We start from the raw sequence: 22,328 nt of genomic DNA on the forward strand, positions 1-22,328 counted from the left end.
TGAACTTCTCTGTAACAAAGCTATAATGTTGGAACTATATTCTAAACTCTGGTATTTTTCTCTTTGCTCGATCTGTTGTACTTGCATATGGCTTGATTGTGCTTATGTACAGGATGATAGATTTTCACTCTATCTCGGTACACGTTGTATTAATAAACCAATATCAAGTGGTCTAGCAAGTCACGCAGTTGTGGGTGGCTCACCATCAATTTCACTGTTAAGAGCAGCAAGACATGAGTAATAAATGTTGGCCTTGCCAGTGATGTCTAAATCCTGCAAAAGTCCTAGTCTACTCAATCTCTCTTCAGATAGGCCACCTATTGCCCTGGAAATAGGAAAAGTCAAGAAATGGATGGACAACATTGAACATATCAGCTAGACTCGATCTGCAACCATGCTGAGGGACTATCTTCATCAGTTCAAGGCAGCACTTTACCACTTCCTTCTAATAAAGCCAGAGCAACAAATAACATCCTCATCTGGAAAAGTAATAAAAAAAGTAGAAGCTATAAGAATAAACTTTTAAAAATATATCCAGATAAATTTCTGTTTGGGAAGGAGACTGATTGTAAAATCACCCAGAAAGACAGTCAAGCTGAAATTCAAGCTCAGTGTTAAGTTGTATAAAGGCAAGTCATATGGCATTTAGCCATAACTCAGCTGTAAGTAGGTCACCGGCTGGGCGTTAATCACTGTGCAGTCAGCACTGACTGATCATCTGAAACAGGTCTACATTTATAAAAGGTATAGAGCAAAGTCATCAGTCCATGGGCTGAGACATAAGGCGAAAAGACAGCAGAACAAGAGTAAGTATTCTTAATATTGGAACAGAGAAAGCAAAATACGGCAAATGTTGGTGAACTGCAGAGGAAACAGCAAATGCTGAAAATAGTCTTTCAGGTAGTGTTGGCGCAGACAGAGGCAGTGAGCTGACGTTTCACATCAATGACATTTCATCTCCTGAAAGCTTATTATCACGGGGTTTTGTTTTGCAGTATTGGCGTGTAAACCTGGTGAGTATTTTTACATTTATGTTTTATTTCAGAAACCTAGCAAGGATTTCAATTCAAATCTTAAAGGAAGGGAAACCAACCACTAGACAAGGATTATTTTTTTTAACTTAGCCAGAAAGTGATAATGCAGGAAAGAACAATGCATTCCCCCCTGCTAAATGTCAGCGATTCAGGTTTCAAAGTTAAATCTTATGAAACATTAATAATTTCCCACAAACATCTGTAAGAACTGTCAACAATTCAGCCTCAATTTTAATGGACAATATGAGTACTATTGTCATTAAAATTAGATGTTCCCAGTGAATTCCGGTGAACAAATGAGGGAATGGAGATGAGAGGATCAGAAGGAGGCAGAAGAAATAAATTTTGATGTTGAAGACCTCTTTCTGGAGTAGAGGTGTACAAATCATGAGAGGAATAGATCGGGTAGACGCAGAGTCTCTTGCCCAGAATAGGGGAAATCGAGAACTAGAGGACATAGGTTTAAGATGAAGGGGGAAAGATTTAATAGGAATCTGAGAGGTGGCTTTTTCACACAAATGGTGGTGGATTTATGGAACGAGTTGCCAGAGGAGGTAGTTGAAGCAGGGACTATTGCAACATTTAAGAAACAATTAGACAGGTACATGGATAGGACAGGTTTAGAGGGATATGAATTGAATTGAATTTATTTGTCATTCAGACCTTTCGGTCTGAACGAAATTTTGTTTCCCTGCAGTCATACATATAATAAAAATGACAAAAACACACAATCAACACAAATTTAACATCCACCACAGTGAGTTCACCAAACACCTCCTCACTGTGATGGAAGGCAAAATCTTAAAGTCTCTGGGCCAAACGCAGGCAAGTGGGACTAGTGTAGATGGGATATGTTGGTCGGTGTGGGAAAGTTGGGCCGAAGGGCCTGTTTCCATGCTGTATGACTAGAAGGCAAGGCTGAAACAGCAGCAACATTCCAAATTAGATTGGAAAATGAATGGAAGGAATGTGAAACAAAATAAATGGGATGAGACCACATGGCTGTGATATCCTCGAAAAAGTTAGATGTCATCATGAATTGATTGGGCTAAACGGCTTTTTTTTGCATTGAAACCTCTACATGAACAAACAAGGTAGAGATTGGTGACACTGAAGCAATTAGATTTTGCCACAGTAATAACTGGTGAGAAAAAGGCAAAATGTGTCTTCTCTTTATGAAAGTGTAGGAGAAGCTGCCGCACAGATTACATGGAGCCAACTGCAGTAAGGAGCCAAAGGAACATCTGGAGAATTGACAGATGTCTTTCCAGTAGTCACACAAGAACACAGGAGAAAGGCACCGTCAAAGATGTGCATTTTTTACATTAGAGTCATAGTCAGGGTCATACAGCACGGAAACAGGCCCTTCGGCCCAGCTTGACCAATGTGCCCCAACAATATGAGTCCCCCCTGTCTGTGTTTGGCCCATATCCCTCTAAACCTTTCCTATCCATATACTTGTCTAAAAGTCTTTTAAATGTTGTCATGGTTTCTGCTTCAATTACCTCCTCCGGCAGTTGATTCCATTTACACACCACCCTGTGTAAGAGACCTAGCTTTCAAACACTCTCCAGCACCATCCATAAAGGGCAACTGTGTTTATTAAGAATGCCACTTGGCCAAGAGGCACGTTCTGGTTTCTTTTCCCAATAATGGACACTCACCGGTGTTGCCTGAGACTGCGCCAGTGGCTGCTTGCTTGTGGCACTCCCTGCTGCGTTGTGAGATTGTGACAGTGTTGAAGGAAGCTCCTCCGCCTCAGGCTGATTCCAGTGTCTGGCATTATACACAGCTTTAGTTGGAGACTGAGGAAGAGACAAAAATATAACATTAGAAAATATATCTTTGCATTTTAATTATGCATTAGATAAGGTTAATCTACATCATAGCATCCACCTACTCATTCATTCCCAGTAATTATGTTACTATTTGAATCCTAAAAGTAACATCTTCAACTTGCACCAGCTACTACACGGCAAATTACACAAAAAACTGGAGATATCTGGATCACGAGTGAAAATTGACAATGGGGTCAAAATTTGTCCAACTGAACCTTGCTGCATAGTTCACACAAATGGAAATTAAATAAACATGAGCCTTCATGAGACACGGTATTTGTTAAGTAGACTGGAAGTGGAACATCAATGTTCAGATTCCAACTACCTGCACAAGCAAAGGCCTGGTCCTTAAGAAAAATGGGGCCAGTGGAGTGGGACGGGGTGAGAATGGAGATTAGGAAGATTTACCTTTAACGTAAATAAAGACGATCTTTTGTTTTGCGTATGTAGTGCAGCCTAATTTATTTTAAAAAAAAAAATATTCAAATGTCATTCAATGCAAAAATCCAAATTACTGCTTTGAATTGAAGCTCAAACAAAATTGTTGCACAAATTGATAGAGAAAGGATACCCAGTTTTACTGTAATTATATTGAGTCTTGGTTAACACAAGAGCCAAGAGTAAAAGGATGATTGGCTTCAACAACATTTTCCCGTTTTCTCATACTCCAACTCACTCACTGTCGAAAGGTTCACAGAACTCTGCCTTGAATATATTTAATGACTGTTGCACAAATGGCAGTGCCCACGTGTGCAATGTATACAAATACAATTTCACTGTTCAGTTGCATGTGTGACAAATAAAACTATTGACAAGAGGAGAAAGAGAATTCTAAAGAGAAATACTTTCCTTGTCATCTCCAATTTAAATGAATCGCCCTTTCTTCTGGAATGATGCAATCCACTTCTGGATATCATCACCCCATACTCTACTAAAACCAAGGGAAACACATTCTCAACATATACTTTGTTAAACCCCTCAGAATCTTGTACTACAGTAAAATAAATCACGTAATTCTGAAGTAATTGAATTGAATTGGGTCAGTCTGCTCAATCACCTTCCAAACATCATCCCATCAACTGAGTGGACCTTCTTTGGACTGTCTCCAATGAAGGATGAGCACATATATATTGGGACTAAAACTGTACACAGCACTTATCCAAAAGTGCGATAATTGACTTCTGGATTAAAAAAAATATCAAAGTAGGAATAGGACAGGTAAATAAAGCCGAGCAAGATGAGCAGCTGTGATCATGATGAATGAAAGTGCAGGCTTGATGGGCCAAATGGCCTATTATTGCTTCTAACAGAGGGTTGGAATGGTTTAAACAAGTGAGCAGATAATTAGGCTGCGAACCCTTGTCCATGTTTGTCTCCCCTGAGAAAATGTCCACACAAGACAGGCTCCAACAGCTGGAACAGAGACCAAATCAGAAATAATTGATCTTGGCAGTGCTGTAATCAGGAAGTACCTTGATAAAATCCCAGGTTACAGCTTCATCACACAGCAATACAATGTTCAACCAAACTGCTTAGGCTGCTATTGCCAAAGGGGCAGAAATAGGCTGCCAGTGAGCCAACAGGCAGCAAGACTTCTGTTGGGAAATGTGGCCACCCACATTAAACAATGGAAGATAGGGCAGAATATTTTGCAAAATTCTGCTAATCTTGGTACTAAAAGTAAAGGGGGTTAGGAGTACCATGTTTTTAAATTTAAAGGCTACAGAAAGGGACTACATTTTTTTTTTTTTTAAAACCCAAGGAAATGCTGACTTTGATCTCAAAAGCATTGGAATGTTAGCTGTATAAAACTTCGTCAGGCCTTGGACTGACATCTGTTCCGTTCCGGACTCTGTTTCAAAGTAAACATTGGCCTTGAGGATGTCTTAACAGCAAGTCTTCACAGATATATATCCAAATATTGGGACTAAAAAGGTAAAACCAATGATTGAATACCAACACTGCAACATGGAAGGTTAGAGGATGATTTAATGAAAATTTCAAAACAGTGTGCCAGATTTTTGTTAGATACAGGATTTAAGGATTATAGTTTTAAGGCAGATTAATGAGGTAGAAATTAGTAATGATATAATAAATTTTGGAGCAGTCTTGAAGAGTTGGATGGCATAATGTATGTTTTAAGAGAGAAAATATTACCTCACCTTACAGGACAATTATTATCCTGAAGATTTTGTATTCTATTGCAGAATATAAATAGAAATAATTTCGTTCAACATGTTCGCCAAATTGCTCCTCACTTCTTGAGCTTGAAGATTTATCATGGGTATTTCATTTCCTTTTGACATTCACTGTTGAATTTACATCCACTGCCTTTTAATCTAATCATTCCAGATCATAATATTGTGGACAAAAATTCTAATTTGTTTCCCAGCCACATTATATCTGTGCTCCCTAATTGTAAATCATACAACTGAAACACCAGAATGGTTCAGGTGAACAGGGCAGTGAAGGTGTCATTTGGCATGAGTGCCTTCACTGGGAAGCGTTTTGAGTACAAAAGTTGGGATATCATTACACAGCTGAACAAGCCATCAATGAACTATACTTTGGCTACCATGTGTTTGGCGTGCCCAGCATTAGGAAGGACTTAGATTGAAAGTGGTGCAAAAGAGATTCACCAGGATGTTACCTGGACTTGTGGCTTGAGTTGCAGGGAATGGATGGTTCAGATGGGATATTTTACTTAAGAGCATAAGAGTTCGAGGAGCGACCTCCTTCAGGTATACAAAATCTGAGGAGCATGAATAAAGTTAATGCTTATAGTCTTCTCCCCAGAGTAGAGAATTCTAAAACGAAACGACATAGGCTTGAGAGATTTAAGAGGGACTCCATGAGCCACTCTTTCACTTAAAGCGCAATCCATACCAGCAACAAGTTGTCAGAGGAATCTGTAGGCGTAAATACAATTACAACTTTCACAAGATATTTGGATAGATGGTTAGGAATGGTTCAGATGGTTCTGAGGTCTTCCTCAGACAATGGAAAGTCTGCCTTTAAAATGTCCCATCTTCACTTGAAACAGCCTCTTCAATCAAAAGACAGCCTTTTCCGGGTCTATTTCTTAAATACCCATGATAAACCATTCATAATTCCAAACACCACTGCTATACGTCCTCTTAATAATCTGCATAAAAACGAGCTGATGCAGGAACTCCATGGAGGCAAAGGGTTCGCCAATGTTTCAGGTTGAGAACTTGCATAAGGACTGACCGAGACAGTAGTCCAGCTGAGATTGTGCCAGTTTTATAAAAGGTTCCGAATAACCTGGAAAGGCCTGGATAGCGTGGATGTTTCCACCAGTGGGAGAGTCTAGGATCAGAGGTCATAACCTCAGAATTAAAGGACGTTCCTTTAGGAAGATGGTGGAATTTCTTTAGTCAGAGGGTGGTGAACCTGTGGAATTCATTACCACAAAAGGCTGTGGAGACCAAGTCAATGAATACTTTTAAGGCAGAAACAGATTGATTTTTGATTAGTACAGGTGTCAGGGGTTATGGGAAGAAGACAGGAGAATGGGGTTAGGAGGGAAATAGATCAGCCATGATTGAATGGCAAAGTAGACTTGATGGACCAAATGGCTTATTTCTGCTCCTTATGAACCTCTATGTTTTGATGCTGCATTGCTTCACTTATAGAGGAAACCGATCTTTGTTATCTTAACAACCTCCTTTTGCACATGTATTAGATTTCAGGATCACATTACTTTTTCCCCCATTTATGTTTGTTGCAGGCACTGGCTTACCATGTCAATCTAATCTGTGTATAATAATTTGACCAGAAGGATGACATTCAACAAAATCAATTTGAGTCCATTGTCATTTGAACAAGCACAGTGAGGTGCATGTAAAATTAAAAATCTTACTAGTAACGGCTGTCACAGACTCAGGAAAACATAAAAACGAATTATATATAAATTACACAACATTTCTAAAAGACTGCCAAAAAAAAAATTGCTGCAAAATATAAATAGAAGAACATGACAAGTGTTTGAAAGCACTTGGCTTGTACTTGCTGGCGTTTAGAAGGATGAGGGGGTCCTTCATTGAAACTTACCAAATAATGAAAGGCCTGGATAGAATGAATGTGGGGAGGATGTTTCCACTAGTGGGAGAGTGTAGGACCGGAGGCCATAGCCTCAGAATAAAAGGACGTACCTTTAGAAAAGATAAAGGAAAGATAAAAGAAGAGGTGTTACTTTAGTCAGAGGGTGGTGAATCTGTGGAATTCATTGCCACAGATGGCTAGAGTCCGCCAATGGATATTTTTAAGGCGGAGATTGCCAGATTCCTGATTAGTAAGTGTGTCAGGGATTATGGGGAGAAGGAAGGAGAATGGGGCTGAGAGGAAAAGATAGATCAGCCATGATTGAATGGTGGCGTAGTCTCGATGGGCTGAATGCCTATTTGAACATAAGAATAAAAGTCCATGTTAGTGCAAGAGGTTGACTGTGGCCTTCTGTTGTGGAGGTTGGATTAAGGATAAACAGGTTTAATGTAATATTATGGGAAGTACCTGCTCTTGAACCTGATGTGGTGCTTCAGGCTTCTGCATCTCCTGCCCGATGGTAACAGTGAGACAGAGGCATGGCTCAGATAGTGGGGATCCTTGATGATAAATGCCACATCCTTGAGGCAGCACCACACCCCAATAGAGGAGGGCAGCACACAACATTCTCTTGCACTCTTGTGCATTGGAATAGCCTAGCCCTCCATGATGGAACCAGTCAGGATACCTTCTATAGATAAGGTGTTGAAGCTTGTAAGAGTGTTTGGAGTAGTGCCATACTTCTAAGTAGAGGTGCCAACATGCTTCTTCATCATTACATCTACATGCTGGGCCCAGGACAAGTCTTAAGTTTTTAATGCCCATGAATTTGAAGTGGCCATTCTAAGAAATCAAAATGGTTTCTGACATGTACTCACACATCAATGAAGTAACAAGAACTATAATCAAAGAACTTTAATCGAAATCTAAGGAGCCATCGGAACTGCAAAATTTGAATTCATTAGCCAAGCACACTGCTTTTTCATTTTAGATGAATATGATGGAATTATTGATTCCGTTACGTTTGAATTCACATATTGATAGCTTGTGCACAATAGGTGGTGTTTAGATTTAGTTTTATTATTGTCCCATGTACCGAGAGCTTTGTTTTTCTACCCAATCAGATCAAACAATACTAAACATAAAGACACAACGTGCTGGTTATCTCAGAGGGTCCGGCAGCATCTCTGGAGAATGAATAGGTTTTGTTTCCAGTCGGGACTGTGCACAGAGAGCTTTCTCTCAACAGCCATATAAACGTTTTTATTCAAAACTCTTAAAAATACCAACTTTTGTTGCTTTCACTGTTTTTCTGCCTTCATTGCTTGCTGCATATGAAAATCACTCCATGTCAAGTGTAAAGAAAAAATTACTTTAATACTGTTCCCTGTGGTTACAGACAATCTTACTACTCGAATCAATTTTCTTTATCAAAAATATTCTCTGTGTGAACACCTCCCTTGAAAATATCTAAGGTTACACTATTTCAGTTTTTCTATTTTCCTTAGTACCATTTGACATATTTTTGCCATCCTTCTTAAATATTAAAACTAATACTCCAACTGAGCATTAACATATATTTTGTAAATATTTAGGACACTTTTTCATTTCCATGTTAAAGCAATGGACATTAAACATTGTTACACTACTTTCTCAATATTACGTTAACCACCATTGAATCTCCAATGCTACATTTTGAAAGTTGTATCAAGTTGGCCATCTTGAGTGCATTCATGCATCCCCCTTTCTCCAGTATCCACATATCCTGTTATTCACATCATTGCTCTCAGTTGCACAAAAACACAACGGCATCATCTCAAAGAGCCCCAGGATAATTCCCTACTGTGCTGGTCAAAATTGACCCTTCAAATTATCATCACAATAACACCCTCTGCTCATTATCACACTTGCTGTGTGCAAAGTGGCTGTCACATTTCCTATATTACAATGTGACAACACTTCAAAAGGACTTCACTGACTGTAAAATGCTCCATCATGACAGAGACAAAACAAATGCAAATTGTTTTAATGATTTCTCTTCCTATCCAAACCATCTCCTCTGAAGAACATTGTTCAGTTCCTGGATGACTTACAAATTCTTTAAAGCATTGCCCTAAACAAAAGGTATTGCGGGATGCAATCCTAAAATTTAACTGAAAGGCTGGGACAAAATATAATTTTGTTACCCTGACATTGGGCAACAGCAACTTCTGTCCTTTAGATTAGAAAACCTCCCCATGAAAGCCAAGAGACCAAACTGTTTGCACTTGTAATGATCCCCAAAATACAGGCAAAAATGTTAATCCCCATACAAAATCAAACATCGCCACAATGCCTTTAGTGGCTTCTGAAGACGATAGAATTAAGCCACATCATTACCTTTTGGCGCTTCACCCAAAGCTGTTAATACAAATGTTAATATAGATTTTCTGTTTTGCTCTACTTGGTTATTTTAGGTTTTCAGCATCAGCATTACTTTCCTTTAAGTAGTTAAATAATGGCTTTAAAGTGATCTTTGTTGAATTGATCAGCAAGAATGAGTGTTTAAAAAGAAACTGCAGATGCTGGAAAATCGAAGGTAGACAAAAATGCTGGAGGAACTCAGCGGGCAAGGCAGCATCTATGGAGCGAAGGAAATAGGCAACGTTTTGGGTCGAGACCCTTCTTCAGACTGAAAGTAGTTCTCCTCCCCTTCTCAGCTCTCCCTCAACCCTCTGGGTCCGCCTCTTCCTTTCTTCCTCCCACCACCCCCCCCTCCCGCCCCACCAGAAGGGTTTCGACCCGAAACGTTGCCTATTTCCTTTGCTCCATAGATGCTGCCTCACCCGCTGAGTTTCTCCAGCATTTTAGTCTAGCAAGAATGAGTGGGGGCCAGACCATGTATCAGTCTGTCTGCAACCTACAATTTGGGCAACTTTCACCCAACGTCAAGATTTTTTAATAAACTCTGCACTCGGCAAACAATGTTCACTGTTTTTAATTTGTTGGTGAGAGGACAGCAATAGCATTTTCACCAAGTATATATTTTCATTACTTTTAAATGGCATCATTACAGGTTTGCTGTTGTAGGTGGAGGAGAATAATGTGTTTACAGATAATGATGACATAAATTTGAAGAAAGCAGGATTGGACTGCACTTAACTACTGCTTGCCTCAGATTCACCACATAGAACGCAAGCAACATGGAACATTTAATTGCACCAGATAATTTATTATTCTTTATTCCACAGACATGTTGCTTATTACCAAAGACATGAAGTAAAAGCACTTTGGAGTATTGTTAGAACAAAGTATAGTCAAAATAATACATCACAGAAACAGGCCCTTCGGCCCAACATGCCCATTCATCTGCACTCGTCCCATCTACTCGCGTTTGGCCCATATACCTCTAAACTTTTCATATCCATGTACTGTCCAAGTGTCTTTTAAATGTTACGGTACCTGCCTCAACTACATCCTATGACGGCTTGTTCCATATTCCCAGCCCGGTTGGTCTGTGGGAAAAAGATGCTCCTCAGATTCCTACTCAATCTTTGCTCTCTCACCTTGAACCTACCTCCCCTGGGTCTTGATTACCCTCCTCTGGTAAAAGACTGCACATTTACCCAATTACTATAGTAATACCATAATAACTATTTCCTGATTGCCATTTGGATGCCAGGTCATGCCAAGCATTGTTATAGTGGCATATTGTGCCTATGGCAAACTCAACTAGATATTGATGCAGCTTGTAGAGCTGCTCTTCGCAGCTCCAATAACTGTCAATTTTGAATTTTTGAACCTCAGTGTGTTATCTGTGCATTGTATGTTCTCCCCGCGACAAAGAGGAAGTCCCCAAGTTTGCTGCTTTTCTCTCATTCCATCGGTTGATATGTTAATACAGCACTGTAAATTGCTCCCTAATATCAGTGGGTATTGATGGGAACATGGAGAGAATAGGTTATAGGGAGATTTGGAATGTATGAATGCTCCACGTTAGCAGAAACAAGATGGGTCAAAATGGCCTCCTGTGTTGCAAGGAGATAAATGAGGTTACTAACTGCTCAGTGTTGCAGATTGATTTGACAACTTTAATTTACAGTGGCTCAGCATACACAAGAATTTGTCAAAATAAGTTTGGTTATTTGGTGACCTCATTATAATGAGTGATATAATGCGTGATGGCTGATGATGTCTATTTGAGGAGTGGGATACAATGCCCACTGTACATATGGGGCGTGCGTCAGGAAATGTTCAGTAACTTCAGGTCACAAATTTACGGTTTCAATAGAGTTTAAACACTTCCTTCTCAGGAATGGTGACAACAGGAACTGGAGCGAAAGTGGCATTTGAGCAGTATGTGGTGTTCTTAATAAATTGTTCCTGCTGTTATATGGAGGGGGCAGGAGGTTAGGACAGACATATTTGTCCAGCCCCTTATCACATGTGACACTGAGTGGCTTGATGCCGTTCCAAGTTCAGAAAATTGCAGACTCATGCGCTACTCCAGCATTTTAAACCGTTCTTTCTGACAGCCAGCTCTGTGGTAAATTGCACACTCTATATTACAGATTGGCACACCACATGGATTTTTTTTAAATGAAGCTGGTTTTGGCAGATACCAAAGGTCTCAAATTAGATGACGTAACGACTCATTTTTTCCCTCTCACACAACACAAAATAAATTAACTGGCCACCATTCTTTTGGGATCATATACAGTTACCAGCGACCACTTTATGGATGTCAGAGTGATCAATGCACTTTAGAAAGATTTAATTTGTGAGAACCATTGATTTGCAGCCAAAGTTAAAGCCGGGCTTGATGTTCCGAGCATTCCTTTGCTGACCCGAGACCAAAGTAACTTTGTGAAACATGCGCTTTTCAGGAACACAGGAAATAAGTGCAGGAGTAGATTACTTGGTGCTTCAATCAACGTGAACATAGCCTCATTAATTTCCTGATTAAAAAGATATCCATCTCCACTTTAAATACTGCTAATGCGCGACCCATCCACATCCCTCCTTGGTAAAGAATTTCAGAGATTCAACACCTTCAGCAAAAATAAACATCTATCTACTTCAGTTTTTAATTACCTGCCTCTCATCCTGCGACAAAGGAGTACATTTTACATGACGATTGTTCCCTGGCAAATTGCTGCAGGTTGTATCATTGAGTCTCTGGAACCGAACCTCCATACTGCCACCTTGCTGATACAAGCTGCCCAAGATTCCAATTCCAAAATTTTAGGCTAACAGCATCAGTTCTGACAAGGTCAAAAGTTTGCTCGCTCGACTGCTGGTAATTGACATAAAAATGCAGCCAGTTTTGCTCTGTCACAGGCTTAAAGCTTCAGCACTGACATGGCCATTAGTCACACTGTCAGGGTCTGCTCGTGGGATGAAGTTACTTATTCCAGCCAAACCTCACCATAAACCGGTGCACACATTTGTTGATAAGCTTTTCTTAAACCAATCCATATAAAGACTTGATTACGCTACTGCGGTGATGTGAACCATTAAGTTTTACCCATGCATGTCGCATTAGTACCTACCTGATTTACATACAGACACTCCCTGATTTACATAAGGGTTCCTTAAACCCATATGCAAGTGACACTTTACAAAGGTCGAAATCACCTTAAAACTAGGTGGAGCTTCAGCTTAAGAATTTAAGAACCGCAGCTGCAGGTCAATAGACGCAACAACAGTGCTGGAGTGCTTCAGCAGGTCAGGTAGCATCTCTGGAGATTGTGGATCGGGGTGCTTCTTCTGACAGAATTAGCATTCTGTTATTTCACCTTAAACCTAGGCGCCAACGCCTCTAGTCTATACCAGCAAGCCTTTCTTCACCAGGTACCACAACATCCAATTAACTCGGTTGTTGTTGTGACTCACGTTGTAGCCACTGGTCTACAGCGCTTTCTTCAGGCTGCCACCACAGACAGGACACGCTCGGTCACTGGGGGACTCCCTCATCTCTCACTAGCCGCGGCTTCTTCTTCTCGGCTGCCGTTTGTTGACTGAGCCACTCTCCCCCCTCCACCGTTGCTGCCTCCTTACCCCAGATGTCAACACCATTTTACACATGGTGGAACGAGAAGGTAGCGATTGCAGGAGTGGACAAAGCAACGGCCGACAGGAACCGAGCACGTCCTGAAGAAAGTGCTATCAGCCAGGAGCAACAACGTGAGCTGCAACAACCAGATGGAGTGGCAGCCGTGTTAAAGGGCTTACTGTTGCACCTTGTGGGAGATATCGGTGACTCCGCCAAGAGTTGCTCTCCACCAAAGATCTTAGAGCAGAGCAAGATGGGTTACTCTCACGCAAACATGTAGTACGCTCATGGGCGGATTCATGGGTGATTATAGGACCCATTTTAGCGACCAGTCCCCATCATCTTGTTCCGCCATCTTGCTCCGCCATCTTGTTCCGCCATCTTGCTTCCGGCCAAAGATCGGATCTTTGTTTCCGCAGCGGGGAGAGGGAGTGTGCGGCCCGGGGCAGCGGGGAGAGGGAGTGTGCGGCCCGGGGCAGCGGGGAGAGGGAGTGTGGGGCCTGGGGCAGCGGGGAGAGGGAGTGTGCGGCCCGGGGCAGCGGGGAGAGGGAGTGTGCGGCCCGGGGATAGGGAGTGCGTGGTCCGGGGCAGCGGGGAGAGGGAGTGTGGGGCCCGGGGAGAGGGGGTGCGCGGCCCGGGGAGAGGGGGTGCGGGGCCCGGGGAGAGGGAGTGCGGGGCCCGGGGAGAGGGAGTGCGCGGCCCGGGGCAGCGGGGAGAGGGAGTGCGCGGCCCGGGGCAGCGGGGAGAGGGAGTGCGCGGCCCGGGGCAGCGGGGAGAGGGAGTGCGCGGCCCGGGGCAGCGGGGAGAGGGAGTGCGCGGCCCGGGGCAGCGGGGAGAGGGAGTGCGCGGCCCGGGGCAGCGGGGAGAGGGAGTGTGCGGCCCGGGGAGAGGGAGTGTGGGGCCCGGGGAGAGGGAGTGCGGGGCCCGGGGCAGCGGGGAGAGGGAGTGCGCGGCCCGGGGAGAGGGAGTGCGGGGCCCGGGGAGAGGGAGTGCGCGGCCCGGGGAGAGGGAGTGCGCGGCCCGGGTAGAGGGAGTGCGCGGCCCGGGGCAGCGGGGAGAGGGAGTGTGGGGCCCGGGGCAGCGGGGAGAGGGAGTGAGCGGCCCGGGGCAGCGGGGAGAGGGAGTGTGGGGCCCGGGGAGAGGGAGTGCGCGGCCTGGGGCAGCGGGGAGAGGGGCATAGGAGGGGGGGGGAGACATTGTAGTGTGGGGGCAGGCGAGGGAGTGCCGGGGGGGGGATAAGGCCTAGTGTGTGTGAAGTTGCGGGGAGGTTTACAATGTTTCTTATTTAATGTCCCTTGTCTAGTCTGAAATAAAGTTCATCATTGGATCAGAAGAAATATAATTGTGTGTGTTATATGATTATATACATTTATATCACATTCATGTATGTGTGTTTATAAACATTTTATTCTTTAACAAGAATTAACAGAATTATGAACTAACTGAATTATGAATCTAACCCTATATCACACACAAAAACTTCCCCCGCAATGTCAATTACCCTGTGAGTCGGGTCGGTTCCGGTTACTACAAAATCAACTCAAACACTGCTTGTGAGCCACTTAAAAAGAAACGATTTAAAAAACATTAAAAAAGACAATTACCAGAGTCAAATTTTATTCTTGACAAGAAGTATGAACTGACAGAATTATGAATCTAACCCTATATCACACACACAAACTGTTGCCCCGCAACATTGATTACACTGCGAGTCGGGTCGGGTCAGGTAGGCTCCGGTTACTAAAATGGGCAGGGAAAAATGCCCAGGATCCCCTCCGTAGTGTACTACACGTCAGCCCATTGTATTTCGCAGGAGTAGCCCATCTTGCTCTGCTCTAAGATCTTTGCTCTCCACCACCTCCCTTGTTCCTGCATGCCTTCCCAGTGTGAAACCAACAGTGCCCGAAACTGGAAGAGTAACCGGCCCGGGTGACACTTTTAAATCCATAAAACGGACGAGAATCCCTCGCTATCCTCCTGTTGCAATAACACAGGTCATTCAGGAAACAGGACCACCTATTGGGAAATGTCTACTGAAGTGCGAGTTTACGCAAATTGCCTAATCCACACATTGGGAAATGCCTGTACAGACCATTGCAATATAAATTATCTTTTCAACAAAGAATACAGATAGAAATGAGACACAATCAGCCCAACATCTAAATACAACAGCCATGTATAAATGCACAGCTCAAATCTTGCAAACTTCACTAACATAGTTTTTTTTGCTTATTTGAGACATTAAAATCCTGTTTTAGCTTTTCTTAACCCAGAAAGATAACCATGGCACTAGCAACCAACATTCATGTTACACTGAAAACCAGTTCCATAAACAACTTAAAATATTGAGTACATTTACTTATGTACAAAGTTCCAAGTTAATGTTTAAACACTGAGCATTAACTCATTGTGGCTGCAATGATTGAAAAAAAATTGAAGGTGGAACAAACATTAAAATGGAAATTTAGCAACGAGAATTTACTTAAGCATTTGCCTAGTTTGTGTGAGGTTAGGATCTTTAGACTTTAGAGATCCAAACTTCACCCACAAACTAGGCAAATGCTCATGTACATTCCTGACAATCAATGTACATTCATCTGAGCAGAGCGAAACGCACAGCATAGAACAAAATAGATTGTCACCAATGGTAGAAACAAGAAACAGCAGATTCTACTTCACAAAAAAGGCAGTGCTGGAGTAACTCAGTGGGTCAGGCAGCATCGCTGGAGAAACTCAGTGGGTCAGGCAGTATCGCTGGAGAACATGGATACGCGACATTTCAGGTCATGAGTCTGAAGGGGGATTCTGACCTGAATCCATGTTTACCAGAGATGCTGTCTGATCCACTGAGTTACTCCAGCACTTTGTGTCTTGTTCACAGTGGTGCTTTGGCTTGGAGGGCCAAATAGCCTCCTGTTCTGCTACATAAATGGTTGATAATGCTCCCGAGGCTGCAAGCTCTGCGTCTGTATTGGTTTTCGCAAAAATGCTTGTCAGTCAGTCAATCACACACACACAAATCCTTAAGATCGCAGTACATCCAGTGAGGACAGAAATAAAAGTTTGCAACCACTGCCAATTTTCTTAAACCTTGAAGATTATAGAGGAAATACATTTATTCATCTCTAATCCCTCGAGTCACAATCCCCTCTGACTACTTCAAATAAATGCTGCAGCATGTGTTTATCATCTGCAGTTCTGGGTGTCTCAGTTACACTGCCAGTTCACTTAGTATTACATCCTAACATTAAATGGCTACCACAAACCAAAACTGGCACTAGAAATGAAAATAAAATAAAAACTGCAAATGCTGGAAACCTGAAATAAAAACACAATGCTGGATATATTCAGGCAGCATCTGTAGAAAGAGAAAGAAAAGTTTCCCCACATGTATTGACTGATCTGCTGAGTGTTCCAAGCATTTTCTGTTGTATTAGCACTTGCCAACCAATTCTAAATCTTCAGCAAAATTCTCAAATATGTCCAAGGTTGATTAACAACACTTGAAACTGAAAAGGATTCACATTCAAAGGTTGACAGCAAACAAAACAATTCTCATACAAAAACATTTTTGCACACAAAAACGTTCGCAAGTGTTATTAAAAAAAACATCAGCACGCCCACAAATACTGTTATAGCGAATATATTTGTTTTGGATCTGGACAATATTTTGCAAAACCACATGCGCTCACAATATTAGTATGTGCCCCAGAAGTAGTCACAAAGATATTCTCAAAGTATCTTCCCAGCTGCCCTTCAGAAAACTTCACCGGGGGAATCCTCTCTACTCATATAAACCCCATCTGAAACTATGCCTTATGCCTTATAGTCATCGACTCTTCATAAGGGAACTGTTGCAGAATATGGGACCAAACCCAATATATTTTGAGACCCTACAAAACTGTTTTGCATCGGTCATTCATTACTCTAAGTATACCATTTACTCTTGGGTTGCCTGTGGGCCAGGGATTTCATTATATTCTGGTATATATGACATAAATTAATCTGACCTGAACCTAGTTTTTCAAATGCAAATCTGCTGTATTTACTGTATTTTCTTTTCCTAGCCTAGCAAATAGCCATGTAGTAATCTTTCTCCAGGCCAGCACACTTCTCCTCAACCAGTCTATTTACAAACTCCATATTGCTGCTGTGGGCAGCAAAGCACATGACTGTGTAATCCTACCTTAAAATTGTGAGCGCACTCTGAAATTGTAGAATGCACTATAAAAATGCATTTAACCACATTGATGGTGCTAATAACATGATTCTCCTGCCTATTCACAACTCCCACTGCCTAGTTTTCAATGAGGAATGTCAAAGACTTTGCAAAATCCAAGCAAACTAAACTGATGTCCTCCTCTCCCCCTCCCCCCCTCACACACTCCACCCATACCATACCTGCTTCACATATTCCATCACTTTCAATCAGATAATCACCAGAAAAAAAGCTTGAGGTACATATACAAGCTACGCACCAAAGGGTTACATACCATGGCAGCAGGACAATGAGTGCATAGATTACACAAGTAGAACGGACATTAGAAGAGTTCTTAATTTTTTCCAGCTTTGTTTGTGTAATTCTATCTGCATGCAGTCCAAGAGAGATTCAACATTTGGCACTGCAATATTCCATTAACTCTAGCTACTTATATTAAAAAGCACAGAACAGCCATGCAGGCACTCAATCCTTAACGAATTTCAAAAATGTTCCCACATCTCAAACAGCAATTAATATTACAACTCCATGGAGCCATTTACTAATGGACTTTGCGCACTTATCAATGAAGTGGCTCTTGTCAGAGTATAGAACAGCCTCCACAGGATGCTTCTAGTGTCTACATGCAGCATGTCATTAATCCTACCTTCTCACTTGGAATTGCCCATTATGAAGTTGGTTCATAATAATACCCCTCTACTTTGCAAGGTGCATCTCAATGGCATACAAGGTCTGCTCTTCCTTGATCTGATAATTGCATGCAGGCCAAACTGAGAAGGGCTACAGGTTCTTTCATAAAGTGCAGTGTTGAACAAATATTTATGAACGGCATTTGGAAACTTTCATTGCCCACAAATGACCAGTTATAATATTTAACTTGACAACTTCTCAGTAATTACTCCCTCACTGTAAACATTCAGCATTCTCTCACCGTTCCAATGCTAAATACATGAAATCAGCAGCATAGATAGCTAACACTAAAGATGCTTCTTCGGGGAAAGAGGTTTAACAAACGTTTTACTGAGTGCAAACAGAAATGTAAATGAATACACACGGCTCTGATCTTGCATTGAGAACTATGAAGACTAATCCTCTAACAGCAGCAAGCAGCTCTGTTTACATAGCAACACAAGGTTTCTTGGCAGGACCACAGAGGCCTTCATTCAGGCAATGCTGGAGCTGAATCTGCTGTAGTCTGAAGAATTCCGAAATCAAAACCATGATTAGCAGACTCCAGAGCAACAGCTGATCATTCCCTTCCATACCATCCAGTTGCCAATTTCAGAAAGGTCAGTGATGGCGGCCTCGAGACATTAATCCCACCTTAATCTTTGCTGCTACCCTCGTACTCCAGCACCGATCCCATTATACAACAGCACCAGGACGATGAGGGAAGGCACCAGCTCCACCAGCCGGGAATTGTTGAGCCGGCAAAAGTGGTGAAGGATTTGAAAACATCGCAGGAAAGTGCAACTGTTTCCATCAGTCAACTTTTTCAACGCGTATTCAAGAGACGAGAGCTGCTGACTCGGAACTGGGACATGGTCACGATTTGACTGGTCTGACTCAGCATGTGTGAGAAAACAGTTGGTGGACATTGATATTAGAAAAACAAAGGCAGAAGCCTAACAGGCGAAGTGAAATAGCACAGAAATGGGTTGAGAATCTTACTGGTTTGTCTTTCTACATGGTCTCATGTTGGTTCAATGATTCATGTACAATGACTAACATGACCTGCAACTGATTGACTGAAGGCCTGGTCAAGGAACAGACATGCGATATCTATCCTTAGCTAAGAGCTGTTTAACAGGCTCTCCCACTTACCAATTGGCAGGAGACTCCAAGCTGTGAAGGACCATTACTTGAACTTTAGTACTTGAATTGAGACAGATTTTTTAACATTAGTAGCACCAGTTTAGTTATAAAAGTTGAGGAATGTAGATGCATTCCTGAGATGCTTAAAATAGTTCCTAAAGAAATGAAGGTAGCAAATTAACCCTGTTGAAGAAAGGAGATGTGACAGGAAACTGGGAATCAACCGCAGAATTACTTAGTGAAAACCCAGGAATCTATTAATAGTAATACTGTACTGGGGACACAAGTTTGAGTAACCACTTAAAGGAAAAATGCATTTGATAAATTTCAAGTTTTTAAATAAGAGTGCAACAGAAAGGAAAATCTGGATGCATTATATTTGCCACAATGGTGTACAAGCACTACAGTTCCTGAAATTGAAATAATAGATCGGCATGCAATGAAGAAAACAGTAGAAATGGGCATTTTCAGGTTTACATGCTGTAACTAGTGGGTCACCATAATGGTTTATGGTTAAGTCATAGGTAGACAAAAATGCTGGAGAAACTCAGCGGGTGAAACAGGATCAAGTCATGGTCATTTTACAACCCATATCAGTGATCTGAAATGTGGTGGTGGTGTGGGTGGGGTAGAAGAGATTACACTGTATGGTGAATCACAAACATGCTGGAACAGCAAGGCAAGTAGGAAATTAAAACGTATGTTGGGCCTTAGGATGTAGGGATTTGCATACAAGAAACCTTCACTCTGAGCATACAAGCCTTGGTAAGGATGTGTGGAAAAGCAGTCGAATACAGTAATCCAATGTTTCCCAGAGTTTCAAATAAAGAAAAGGAATCTTGATCAAACTTTTTTTAATAGTAGATTTTTTTGAAGGAGTTTACGAGTTTGAAGAGGATATGACAAAGTTGAGTTGTACAGCTCAAGCTCTCCAAGTGGACATCAATATTTTGTCCATTTTCACTAAAGCGAAAATGGTATACATAAATGGAGTCAAGGTATGGGTTAAAGTGCAGGTAGATGGGGTTATAGTGCAGTAAAATGGTACCAAGGTGAAGATCAGTCATAATACAAGTGAAATGTGGAGCAAACACAAAGGACTGAGTGGGTCACTGCTGCTTATATTTTTTGTCTTCTTACACTTATTGTAATTTGAAATCCTCTACCTCGATGAGCTAAAGTTAATCACATGCTGAGTACATTCAAGGCTGATGTTAATGGGTTATTGAACTTGAAGGGAAATCATTGCCAGTTTGTGGAAGGCTGAAAAAGACATGATATTATTCAGAGGTACACAGATGTAGGCTTTATAGGGCACTGGACAGACCACAGTTAGAGTATTAAGAGCAGTCTTTGGCCCATATCCGAGGAGGGATGTGCTAGTGTTGGAAAGGGTCCAGAGGTGGTTTATGAGAATGATCCCAGGGATGATTGGGTTAACGTACGATGAGAGTTTGACGGCTCTGGGCCTGTACTCGCTGAACTTTAGAAGGATGGGGGGGGGGGGGGGTCACATTGAAACATATTAATTAATAAAATCCCCAGATAAAGTAGATGTGAAGAGGATGTTTCCATTTGTGAGAGTCTAGGACCAGAGGGCACCACCTCGGAATAAAAGGACGTACCTTTAGAAAGAAGATGACAAGGAAATTCTTTAGTCAGGGGGTGGTGAATCTGTGGAATTCATTGCCACGGAAGGCTATGGAGGCCGTCTTTGGGCATTTAAGCGGCGACTGATAGGTGCTTGATTAGTAACGGGCCTGTCCCACTTAGGAGACTATGCAGTCGCCACATGGTAGCCACATGTGCGTGGGTGGATGCCGGGGAGTCACCGCCATGGTCGTGAGGAGTTCCCGCATTTTGGGAACTAGTCGCGGCCTCATTGTGGTCGCCGCGAATTTTTCGACCAGAATGAAGCCGCCATGGAGAGTAGCGGGAATTCTCGTGCCGTAGGTGGGTTGCCAGGAGGTCGAAGGTTCTCGCAGGTTGTAGCCGTTGCTGAATTTCATTGGCTCATTGGGGGGAAAAACGTAAGCAGTCGTTTTCAGAACCGAGGATAACCGACCGGTAATGCTAAATGTTCGTTGAGCTTCACAGCCGTGTATCTCTGGCTTCTTAAAAGTTGTCTCCACCCCTTCTCCCTCCTCTCCCCCCTCTTTTAAAGGACTTACCTTACACTGTGCTTTAGCCGTCTTAATTACAGCGCCAACCTTCCTGTTCATCCCGGTGTGTGTCTGTATCACCCTGGCTTTGCACCGTGTGAATTTCAGACAGCGCTCCCCCCCCGCTTGCCCTGTCCCCCGCCTGCATAACGAGCTGGTGAAGGAAGCGAGTCGCCGGCAGTCGCCTGAAAAATCGCCCAAGTGGGACAGGCCCATAAGGGTGTCACTGATTACAAGGAGAAGGCAGGAGAATGGGGTTGAGGGGGAAAGATAGATCAGCCATGATTAAATGGCAGAGTGGACTTGATGGGCTAGATGGCCTAATTCTGCTTTCATACATCAGAATGGCCTAACTTTACCACTATGCTTTCAAGAAATGGGGACTGTAAATTAAATTTGAATGCGGTTGTTAAAGACTTAAACATGTACTCAGCCAAGCAAGATACTAAGCGCGGGCGCAAAGGAAACTGTGTATACCAGCAGCTTGGGATGCTTACCCGTTTAGGCCCATGGAAGATTTTTCTGGTGTTTTCCTTGGCTTTTTCCTGTCTGTTCATTTGTTTCCTACCAACCTCAGGGAAGGTGAGATTTGGATCGTCAGTGAGCTCCAGAGGATCTGAAACAGTGCAGATGACCACATGTGAAATACAATGGCTTCTGAAAGCTCTTATCGTTATGCGTTGTAATTTATGGTATAGCAGACCACATTGTTGGCTTACTCTAGAATAACTTCAATTGGCCAGATTCCAATACGTGTAGTTAATGATTAGAAGAAAGAACTTTCCACATCCTTAAATAATTTCTTTGATGCAGTCAAATGGCAAATCAAATAAATCATGCTTCAATAATACACTGAGATCGAAGTACTAAGAACAATATTATATTCTGCAGGAAATTCATCCAAGGTTCATTTAGGTTTTCTTCTTGGGTTGTGGCAAAACAATTTTGAAGTTGACCATAATATAAATAGCAAAGTGATGCCAGTCATTTGTAAAGATTAGCTGCAGCCTGATTACTGAAATCCTTCACATCTATCCCATGATCTAGGACATGTCCCACTGCATTATGTAAAGAACAGAAGAGAGACTGCTGACTGATATTTCTCCCAAAACAAATTTACTGAAGCAGTTTGCTTGGCCAGGACTGCATTGTCATAAGTAT

At 42.2% G+C, this 22,328-nt stretch overlaps 1 protein-coding gene across 3 annotated transcripts in view; it reads right to left on the reverse strand.

The window, feature by feature from the left end:
* Positions 1-22,328, reverse strand: part of wapl (WAPL cohesin release factor) — a 137,548-nt gene that overhangs the window by 63,399 nt on the left and 51,821 nt on the right. For all 3 annotated transcript variants that reach the window (XM_033012600.1, XM_033012601.1, XM_033012603.1), the window contains exons 4-5: positions 21,665-21,783; positions 2,699-2,839 (exon numbers count right to left, since the gene is read on the reverse strand). In XM_033012600.1, coding sequence (XP_032868491.1) covers positions 2,699-2,839; positions 21,665-21,783 — 260 coding nt within the window. The remainder of the gene's footprint in view (positions 1-2,698; positions 2,840-21,664; positions 21,784-22,328) is intronic.

The sequence above is a fragment of the Amblyraja radiata genome, chromosome 37, assembly GCF_010909765.2.
Source record: "Amblyraja radiata isolate CabotCenter1 chromosome 37, sAmbRad1.1.pri, whole genome shotgun sequence".
NCBI lineage: Eukaryota > Metazoa > Chordata > Chondrichthyes > Rajiformes > Rajidae > Amblyraja > Amblyraja radiata.